The sequence below is a fragment of the Anas acuta genome, chromosome 19 (genome assembly GCF_963932015.1).
Source record: "Anas acuta chromosome 19, bAnaAcu1.1, whole genome shotgun sequence".
Lineage (NCBI taxonomy): Eukaryota > Metazoa > Chordata > Aves > Anseriformes > Anatidae > Anas > Anas acuta.
Genome location: NC_088997.1, coordinates 1,230,694 through 1,242,128, shown reverse-complemented (window position 1 = coordinate 1,242,128; position 11,435 = coordinate 1,230,694). Strand labels below are relative to the sequence as shown.

The 11,435-nt window shown below is 40.2% G+C and overlaps 1 protein-coding gene across 5 annotated transcripts in view; it reads right to left on the bottom strand.

The window, feature by feature from the left end:
* NF1 (neurofibromin 1) overlaps window positions 1–11,435 on the bottom strand; it is a 94,895-nt gene that overhangs the window by 81,187 nt on the left and 2,273 nt on the right. For all 5 annotated transcript variants that reach the window (XR_011088928.1, XM_068655889.1, XM_068655887.1 and 2 more), the window contains exons 2-3: window positions 3,393–3,536; window positions 675–758 (exon numbers count right to left, since the gene is read on the bottom strand). Coding sequence is in view for 4 of the 5 variants with exons in the window: in XM_068655889.1 (XP_068511990.1) it covers window positions 675–758; window positions 3,393–3,536 (228 nt within the window). In the remaining variant the exon portion in view is untranslated. The remainder of the gene's footprint in view (window positions 1–674; window positions 759–3,392; window positions 3,537–11,435) is intronic.

Here is an 11,435-nt window from a genome sequence, read left to right as displayed (position 1 = left end):
GATTTGCAAATTCTGCTCACAGAGAAGTTTGGCTTTGCAATTACACAGTTTAACACAGTGAGTTGTACAACCGTTTACATCCCAAAGGTAATAGCAAACTGCCTTTCAGCACAGCTCTGATTGGAAACCTCAGGACTGGGCTCCCAATGGAAGCTTGGACAGAGTTAACTAATGTAAACTAGGAAACACCTGGAAAAGTAATTTTTTAGAGTAGCGATAGCAAAGTTTCTGCTGTATATACGATTACAAAAAACTGAGATGAAATTATTTCACCAAATGAAAGTCACAAGAAATCTTTAGAAAAGTCAACAAATTGTTACAAGAAAGTCACTTCTTGTAACTCCAGAAATTAGTTGAGTACTGGGAAGGACAAAGTCAAAAAATTACTTGGATCTATTTAGCTGAAAAAGTATTTCTAATCATTACTACTAAAGCTACTATTATTAATTTTAGGAAGTAAAAAAACATCCCAAAAATCCTTAATTTAGCAAATACGTAAATTACTTGCATTTATAGAAAGTTTTAATATTTTTAAAATAGTATTAATCCCACTTTGCTCTAAATCAGAAAAGTTTTAACTTTAGTACCAGTAATAATTGATACACAGACATTTGACTTACACCCTCTAACTCTTTTAATACCAAGTTAGCAATTGCTTATGCAAGCCTACTTACCCCTGCCAGACATTTTTCCAGTGTATCCAAGATAATCAGCTGAGATAGATATAAATTCTTTTCAGCAGTTTCTCCAAATATTCTCTGCAAGAAGAAAGGATAAGGATTCATCCGAGACGAACAAATTTGACTCATAATGCATTAAAGTAATATAATAGAGTGGCATAGTAAGTTACAGCTCCTTTACTGCTCTAGTGTTAAGTTCAGAAATAAAACCAGCAAAATATAGATTGAAATAGGAATTAAAACCTGAAGAATTTACTAAAGAAATTACTGAAGAAATATCTTTGTTCAATCTGCAATGCCAAATTTAATAAGGAACAAGCAGTTACTGCAAAATAAGACTGGAGGTGTGCTGCAGCCCCTTGCCTTCCTCAGACCATCATTATCTTTATTCAGAAATGAAGGTTATACCTTTTCACAAACTACCATGGTATCAATTACTCTTAACTCTTATTTAATTTTGTATTTCATTGCCAACATTTTACTCAACAGAAATGACATTACAACAAATCCGCATCTACAATGTTACTCAAGTGCTGCACAATTTAGCAGAGACCACAGAAAGAAACACGAGACCCTCCCAAAAGATGCCACACTTCAGAAACAGGATGGAGGTAGAATTCCATCCAGCATTTAAGCTGTCATCCAATTTTATTGCCAGCAACAGTGACCAGTTCCAGCAATATGAAAACAGCACAATAAGGCAGAAAAGATTTAGCCCAACCTGTACCAGTACGACTGCCTGCACATGCAACACAACATGAAGTTGCCCAAAGAAGTCACATTTCAGGCCGCATGACAGGATAGTTCAACTCATTGCAACTTTGAGCAGAGTGCAAACCCTCAAGACTTCTTTCTAGCATTAAGACAGTCTCTTGGTCCATTTTGTTCACCCTACAGGAATCATTTAAAAATACTGCTGACTCATACAGTAGCTCATTTGATCAAACACAGGAAACCTTAAGTCTTGCTCCTCTGCACAAAGCAAATGTTGATTTGTTTTTTGATTTTATTTATTTATTTATTTATTTATTTATTTTCTTTCAATTTATAATGCATAGGTTTTGAGAGGAAACTTGTTTTAAATACATAGGTTTCTCACTTATCAGACAATCTTAAATATCACATTCCTTCATACCTACGAAGTTTAAATAAAATGAATTCTCTCTTGAAAGGGATTATCGGTAGTTTTAAGCAACTTAAAATCACTAACAATAGGGCAACCTATTTTATGATTTTATCAGTCCTTCATAATGTTACAGCAGATGCAGGTCTCTATATAACTGACAACCAACTGGGCTCATTGCGAACTATGTTACCGAAACCATTAAAAAAAACCAACGAAGTATTGCTAGAGTTTGGCTGGTTCCATTACCTGTCTGCGGAGATGCCAAATGATCGATCACACATCAGATGGCTTCATGACTCAACGAACTAAGCTTTTCTCATCACAAATCCAAAACCAGATCTTCCTTGAAAAAAAATCAAACTGTATCTTTCTCCTCATAAAGGATTCCTAAACTTTCTATTTGTGCAACTTGATGGCAACAGTTATTTTTCTACAGTGGACACTACGGATATGCACCAGGTTTTTTCCTTTTGGGTTTCTCTTCTTTTTGGTTCACTGAGGTCTATTTTAAATGATAGTTTTAGTGTTGCTGTTAATTCAAGTATTTTGTTGTATTTCAGAAATCGTTTCATGGTTCCCTCGGAGGCAGAAGGCAAAACTAGTACGCAGAAGGAAAACATCTACTAAGACATTTGGCTCTAGAGATTTCTCTTTGGAACGCATAGAAAAATCATCTTGTACCTTATCCCTTCACATCAATGCCCTCAAGTACCAATATTAAGTGGTTCAATGAGGCTGAAATCCACATCAAATAATAATGGGAGCAATGTGTATCGCTTCTACACAGTCTTCATTCCTTTTTCCTACTGACTAGTGAAGTATCCCTTTGGAAATGTAAGTCTAGAGTGGCAATATTAGACAAGAGATTTTTTTCAAAGTTTTTTTCTTTTTTTTTTTTTTTTAAACATGGTTCTGATAGAAATTCAGCTGGTAGTTTGTTAAATTGTTATTTATTTATTTATTTTTACACATGGACACAAATGCTAAAGCATCCAAACAGCCAGGAAAATTCTAATAACCTAAGTTTTAAATCTTTTTCCCTTCTTCTTCCAGCAGAGTCACTCACTGGCAGGACAGCTGAGAAAGAAACCTCAATGCGGTTGCTCAGTAGCTACCTTAACCTGCTGCATTTCTCTAAAAGCCTTGCTCACGCTGCTTCCCTAGCTACCTGAAGCACCTCTCCATGTGATGGAACAAGTCCTCTCCCATCTCCCACCAAGCAGTGCATTCTACTGGTTGGCACAGCTGGTATCTAACCCCTGCTTAGAGACCTAAAGTAGTGTTAGGTACCCTTAGGCACCCGCTCCTTAGTGAGCCACATACTTTCCCAGCTACAGACCCTTCCCATGACTGACTCAAGAGTCCCCTTAATCACCTGCCTTTAGGTTGCTCTGCCACAACCATCACCTTAATACGTAACACAGCTCAGTGCTGTTGGTGATGGCCTATGAAAATGAAAACACTTAAGTGTAAAAGGTGATCATCACTTTGACTAAATTTCAGTGATTCTCTGCAGAGATTGTATAATATGAATACATAAAAATTATTATGAAAGTCACCTAATGATCCAAAATTAGAGAACTTACCATGTTATTAACATTTTTTAAGATATTAGTGAGACCACTGATGACCAGGGAGAACTTGTACTTGGAAATGTTTATGAGACACTCCTTGTTGTGCTCCGTGCTGACTTTGGTGTGGGTATTCTGCTGACCAGCTTTTATTGGAAGCTACAAAAAGAGAGAAGTAGTATAAGCTTTTTACATTGAGACTTACATCTTTAGAGATAGATTAAGAATTTTTAAGACACCAGGAACAACCTTGAAATACATTCTACAAGAGACAAACAAGTTGATTATTTCATCTGCACTTCTCTTTCTACTAAAGACATCTATAATTCCAACGCTCACCTACTTCTTTTTCTGAATTGAAACCAAACCTCTGTTCTGTGACAGTTTTTCCTCAAATCAAATGTCAAAAGGAACAGAAAAATGTAAGACAGAATTCTGAGAAGACAAATCTTTATTTGAAGAATAAGCTAGTTAAATACTAGAAGACTTCCTAAGGCTTCCTAAGGGTAACACCTGCAAGCTAGAACCCACGTCCTGAGAGCTGAGCGGAGGTAAAACTGAGCTGCTGACACCGGAGGTGAGCAATTCGGCGGTTCCATGGCCATCCTCTGCCCCCCAGGACAGAGCCACAGGGCCCCTTCTGCCCCAGACCGCAGCTTGCTGGGAGCCCCACCAAATGCCCCATGGCTTGCCTCCCGACAGAGCCCCCCGCACACTCCAAGAGCCAACCTCGCCTCATGAGCCCCACCTCAGACACCTCTCCTCACCAGCCAGCACCAAAGGCAACGTCCCAAAGCTGCAACGCAGCTTTTCCAGAAAAGACAAGATTCAGTGACTGAACAGAACCGCGACGTCGATCCTACGGAGTGACCACCAAACACTGTTTCATACTGCACACAAATTCTGCGAGGGTCCCAAACTAGCCACTGCCCACACACGTAGTCACTTCCCTCCCATGTTCTTCGCTGGACTCAGTCAGTCCCAAACTATCACACGAACATGTGGAAAGCAATACTTTGTAAAAATTCATTTTACTGAAGATCTACATTTTCATAAAAGAACAAGAACCAAAAATGGGAACAAAAAAGGTATGAGTATTATTGTTCCTTTTCATAAATCACAGGAACCATTTACACTGCAAAGTATGAACCAAGAATTCCCCACCTAATCAAGTGCAACTACGAGTCCTAAATTCAACTAGAATTCTCAATAAACGTGTATTCCGAAAGACACCAATAGCTCAGTATGAATGTCACAATGCAATATTTTCACACTGGAAAGGGTATCTTGCCAAAAAAAAAAAGAAAAGACATTAAAAAAACAAACAAACAAACAAGGAATTAACAACAGCTCTACAGCTGCAGCACACTTCAAGACTTCTGTCAGTATTTTGGCCAGTTGGAGCACTTTACCAGTTATATTACGAAGTACGTAAATGTAATATTCAAGACACTAAGTTTTGTTTGGCTTCTTCAACAAAGAAACAAGGCCAACCACCAAAACTGATTTTCAATGAAGAGAAAACGTACAGAGAAGACATGGCTTTCTTATCTCTGAAAGCTGTAATGCAGACTTTCAAGGATTGAGAGGGCAAAACAGGAGAACAGGAGAAATGGAATGACCTAGACCAGTAAACCCCTCTTGCTGCACGAACCTAGGCTTCTTCTTGTCTCAGACCTTTCAGAAGGCACAGAGCACCTTTCCAGGGGAGTTAACAGAACTTTCTGCACAAGCAAGAATTCTGCGTTGGGGAAAAGAGAGGGAGAATCGGAGCAGTCTGTGTTGGAAGAGACCTGGTGATGGCAGCGTGCAGGCTGCTGCTGAAGGCATGGCCGTTACCCAGGGCCTTGTAAAGCCAAATCTCCTCTCCAGCAGAGCTACGTCCCAGTCAGTCATTCCCAGCCCTCACAGCTGCCCGGTTCTGCTTCACCCCAGATGCAGGATTTCACGTTTACCCATGCTGGCCTCGCGCGTGGCCTGCTCAGGTCTCTCTGAGGCGGCTCTGCCTGACAGGGCCCCGCTCCTGCCATGGGCTCGTTCCTCACGGTCACCCACCCAGGAACATCTCTGCCAGCCCTCTGTCACTACCTTTGCTGTTGACTTTAAAGGTCCCTATTTAACATGCTAGATGAACTGTACTAAAGAACCCAAAACTCAAAATGTTTTTTTCAACAATACTTTTGATTGCATCGTTCCTTGCAATCCACTTTACATCAACGTCTCTGGTCTGTAGGGAAATGGACCTCTAACACGCTGCCTCGCTTTTATGCCCGACTGCAATTTCCTCTGCACAGAAATTGTGGCTTGGTTTCAGTATTGGTTCTTTTGGGTACCAGAGACTAAGACCATGATGGAAATGCTGCTCTCCCTGAGGGCAGGGCAGCCTCCTAAGTCAAAATGAGCGAAGGGGATCGCACCAGACACCTGCCTCGCACAGCACCTCGCCTCCAGGAGCAGGCACAGCAGCTACTTCTGGAGGACAACAAGCACTAGGAAGGTCTACGAGGGACGCTTCCTTTCAGTTCAGTGGCTTTGGGATCTTTTGCACTCAGTGCTGCATGCAGAGCACCACAGGCAGAGACAGCCTCCGATCCACCCCTTCCAAGCAGCTCTGCCAGGTTTTCGGCTGCACAGCGCCGGTGGCAGCAAGCTCCGTGATTTCCACCTCATTCTGTAATTCGCTCGCAAGTTGTCAGATTGTAATGCTTTAAAGCAGCGTGATGTATTTCACTGTGCTAATTTCAAAACCGGGAAAAGCACATCAAAGCATTTATGACTCAGGCTTTGTTTTCATTGAAAGATGTTATTTTTACAATATATTTTCGGAAGTCATTAGTGGAAAATAGATACATTTAATTAAAAATTTCAGCATTACTAGTACTTTTTATTTGAATTTTCAAGTCGCTGTGCTGACAACGGCAGAAAAGCTCAATACCACTGAGTGATAAAGCACTTCAGAACTGCCTCTCAAAGGCTTGTGTCAGAGATCTTCTTCTGTGTGCTTCCATGCTACAGAATCATCGTATTACACACTTCTGGAGCTTCCTGCCACAACAGCCACTGCAGCAAGGTCACCTAGAAGTAAAATAGCTTTTTATACTACCATTTAAAATAGGAAGCAATATAAAAAGGAAATATTAGCACTGACTTTTTTTTAGATTTCTCAGCTATTTCCGCTGGGCTCTCTGACACGCTGGAACACTTTCTGCACCCTGACTGCAGGCAGCGCCAGTGCTGAGCGACCAGAAAGAACCTGGTCAGCTTCTACACAAACATCCACCAAGCTAAAACTTACAAGAAAAAAAAAATAAAAGAGTTCAATAGCTTAATTTTTATTGTCTATGTTTTAGAAAAGAATGAGACTGATGCAAGTGGTTTCCTCTATGGCTTTTATTTGAATTAGAAAAAAAAATAGAGCACGAAGCTTAAATATAGATGGAGCTTCCAACCACGAGCATAGGCATCGTTTTGACCTCATCCCAGTTTAGCAAAGGGACAGCCACTGCTCCAATCCAACTGTTTTCACCACTGAAATAGGAAGCAGCAGTCAACAACTTTATGAACTATGCTGGTACATGGACAACCCGCATAAAGACATGCTGTGATACAGCCTCTCTCTCTTACCCATATTATCTGAGTCAGGTTAAAGTGTCAAATAAGCTAAAGAGGACAGGAAGCAATGGCATTTTGGTCCTTGAGTTGCTTTATTTTATGCAGTAGGCAAAGGAAAAATGCGTAGACAGAATCTGGTATTTTTCCAACTATTTTATATCTTTTAAGATGAATTGAAACAGAACCTTGCTGCAAGAGACAAGGAAAAGCCATTATGTAGCTGAGCCTGACAGTTGCCATAACAGAGTAGAAGACCCTGCATATCCTGAATTCAGGATAGAAATCATGCTTTCAGGTACTGCTGAAGCAACTAGAAAAGCAAAACTGTGTACCAGCACACATCAGCCATGCAAGCACCCTGTTAAACTGTTAAAGCACAACATTTGACCACACAGTCAAACTTTGTCTCTAGAAATGCATTTCTAACTTCACTTTAAGACAGCCTCCTGATCTATGCATGGTTTCTCCCAAATCTGTTACTGATACTTGTCCTGAAACTCAACAATTCCCATAAAGCTTATTAAATGCAAAGAGGTAACAAATTACTATTACTAGGAGAAAAGGCAAAAGATACGTTCTACCAGATTATTTGTGTTGTTTTCAAAAGACATACAATAACATGTAAACCTTGGAAATATTAGAGATCTGAATGACACACCCTCATTAGGATTGTTAGAGCCAATCCAGTTGAATTAGTGGCTATTACAAAATGTATTTTTTAAAAAAATCAATATTTGTTATCTACATGCAGATGCAGAACCCTCTCTCAACTTGCCGAAGTAAAATGAAATTTTTCTATCGTCACACAAAAATTTTCATGAATTAAGTGATTTATAAATAACATCATTTAAGAAAAAAAAATATGATTAGGCCAACTCACAGATAAACACCGCCACAGTATCTTAGAAAACAAGGAAAGCTTCAAATGGCTTTCCAACAGACACCACATTTGGCATCTGTTAAGTTACTGCCTCTATGCATTAACATGGCATAAATTATTAAGTATTCTACAATGGTGCCTGAGGGCCTTGAGTCACCTGGTCAACTTTCTGTCTGGAGTGATATCCGCAAGGTCTATGACACTGGCTGGAGAGGGAAAACCCAAAGGCTAGTCACTCCTAAAACCCATGTCTAGTCACTCCTACCTATCTGGTTCTGGAGCGAAATGTTGCAGTCTTTTCAGACCTGTGAGATAACTTTGCCAATTAAGAATTGGGGAAAAAAAAAAAAAAAAGTGGCTACTCCAGAAGGAAAAAAGAAAAAAGATTTAGTATGCATGCTTAAGAAGACCTTTATGGTCAGATTATAAAAACTCATTTTGAAACTTTGAAGTGCAGAATTGCAAAGCTGTTTAAAAAGCGGAAAGCACTGAGGTATCTGGTGGTACACAATACCATAGCACCTTTGGAAGCAGCCTCTTTTAGAGACTGATGTGCTTGTATCTAAGAATGTTCAGTTAACGAATCCCTTCATTGATCATAGATGTCAATTATTAAGAAAATGGATCTGCTTTCCATATGTGCAGAAGAGATGCCAGCAGCTGTTCAGGTATCCTCTAACGTGATACAAAAGGTACAGTTTTTTGATGAAAGTATACGGATATTGATTTGAAATTAATAACACCAATAGCCTTGAATATATCTGTACCATATTCCACTCAGTTGAGAAAAACTAATATTAAGCCATGGACTTTGCTTTATCACCTGTAATTAATAAACAAAAAGTTAAATCATCTTTCTTTATCTAAAGAGAGTTTTTAATGTCCTTATTTTCAGAGGTTACAGAACAAGCTTACAAGCTTTATCACGGGTTGAAAAGAGCTTTACCAGTAGTTGAAAATCACCACTTCAACTTTCCTGTGCAAGATACAACTTTGCAGAACTTCAAGACCCCAGAATCGGGCCGATGAACCATCTGCTACAGGCCCACGATGACAGCGGCTGACTCGCCATCGGGACGACCCCGACACAGGCAGCAGCCCCCACCCAGCCACAGGCAGGGCCACTGCAATTCAGCTTTCAATATTTCCCTTCCAAGCGGTGCCAAAGTCTGCAGAGCCCCTTGCTGCCCCCACCATGCCCACTGCTGGAAAAGCAGCAAGGTTTAAATCTCCTTGGCGAGGGGAAAATGGGAGCCCATTCCAGGCAATTCACCTCGGGGAAGGAAATTCCCAGCTTGTCTGTAAGGGGCCCGTCATCTTCAGCAAGTAGCTGGAGATGTCTGAACACACTGAGGCTTGTTCCTTTGATTCAGGTTCAAAAGTAACAAACATAACATCTAGAAAAAAAAATCTCTAGTGCTGTCCTTACAGCACAGAAACGTACCTAGCTTTTTCCTCTCAAATAATTTATTGGAACTTCTCCAGTAGGCTGTAAAGCACAGACATACAGGAGAGACAGAAAATATGCACAGCACCATTATTTCCTCAGCATTACCTGTTACAGATCTCTTTAGAAATCAACGTGCACCTCCTCCCGCAACTAAAAACATGCACTGCATCACCTTCTAAAAAGCATTCATGTGGTAGAAGAGCCTCATAACTAAGTCTTCTGAAGAACAGGGAACACTGAAAATACTTTACAGATGTTGCCCTAAAAAATAACATTTTCAAAAGGTTAGCTAAAAGTTGGTATTTAGGGAAAAAGAAAAAAAGTCTATTTACCTACACCACAAACACAAAGTGCTGCATTAAATAGTGAAGAATCATCAAAGCACCCTGGCGCTGTTCAGCAGCTCACTAAGAGACTGGGGTAACATCCGCTGCACATGGACCACTCCTGTACCTATTCTTCAGGGCACCATCTGCATGCAGCCTAGCAGCTCTTTTGCAATACATTACATACATTGGTTTAGAAAAGTAAAATCAGGGCTGCTTCAGGTTTACGCCAGAGAAGGATGAAGTAGCGCCCTTTGTGCCTAAGGGCAGGGTCACAGTCCCACTGGGCTCCCAGGTCCTGCAGAGATCTTTCAGCCAGAGCAGTTGCAGAAAAAAAGCTCCATCCTCTGCACAGAGCAGCCCTGCCTTACAGCAGATACCATTTTGCTTGAGGAGCACAGCCATCCAGAACTCACATGAAATACTTTGAAATACGTACTTATTACTGCTAGGGGTTTCTTAACAAGCCAGGATGAAAAACAGCAATGAAAGACACAAAGCCAGTGCTTGCAGCCAGTGCTTTTCCAGGTTTCTGACTCCGTATAGATTTCAAATGCCACAGAGAGAAGCAACAGGAGGAGGGAATATTTGCTTTAACTTAATGCCTTTTAATGAAAGGAAGAATGGACCATTCCTAGTGGCGCTCAGTTTTTACAAAAGCTTTCGTAACTGAAAGCAATCATATTCCTCAAACTACAAATGGGGAGCCTAAACCATAAGCCACATAATAAAGGGCTTCTTTCATTTAAGTATATCATAATCGCTTAAGTCACCACAAGTTTATACAGGATTAATACCTTTTATTCTATCTGATAGCCTTTAACACAGCCTAGATTTAAATGGTTTAGGCAGTAAGGCTTCTCTGACTAAGTTTAGAAGAACCATTTCACTACCGCATCAGCCTTCCCATGACTTCAGCTGCAACACATTAAAAAATACTATAAAAATACAGTACATAAAACTGTAAGTGAACATTTCCATGGGAAAAAAGAGACCATTTTATTTTACAAAGACCTGATTATGTCTGAAATCACAGAGAATTTTACTAAAACATAGCCTAGCCTCTTTGTGCTACTGAAGCCTAATTCCATCCAGACCACTGAAAGTTTTGAGACATACAGCAATAACCAGCACTACAAATGAAATCACTCCACGGATTTTGAACATGCTACATCAGAAATGTGATCTAGTCTCCCATGAACCGTCAATAGCTTCTTTCTGCACCAGCTGAAACCTTCAAGCAGTCTTCAAGGATAGCTCAAAGAAGAGTGCACTGCAGTCGAAGTCTGAGAAGTGAGCGCAGCTGGGCAGAACTGGCACTATATTTGAAAAATGTATTCAGTGAGCCACTCACTGGTTAATTCATAAAACTATGCTTGCCATTCAATTTAGGCCCACAGAATCATACACACAAAAGCAGATTTTGGTTAAAGCAGCATTTATAACAATAAACAAGAGTAGACAAGAACAGACTGGTTTGCACTGATTTTTGTTGTTTTCAGTACAGATTAGCATTCTCTCAGTTTGTTGTTCATCTGTCTTAAAATGAATTCAAGCACTTAGCAAATGAATGAAAAGCCTGTCTACATCAATAAATTTTGGTTAAAGATGGTTGCATTTTCTTCCTTTTAGAAGAAGGAATAAACCTTGAAAAGCTGTATGTTCTCTCCCCCGCAGAAAACAAACCAAAACAACTTCCAGCCCAAAGCAAACACGAGTTCCCCTGCCTTACTCAGACACGCCGGTGATATAACACGTAGTGGCAGTCCGGCTCCCTCAGTGCTGAACCA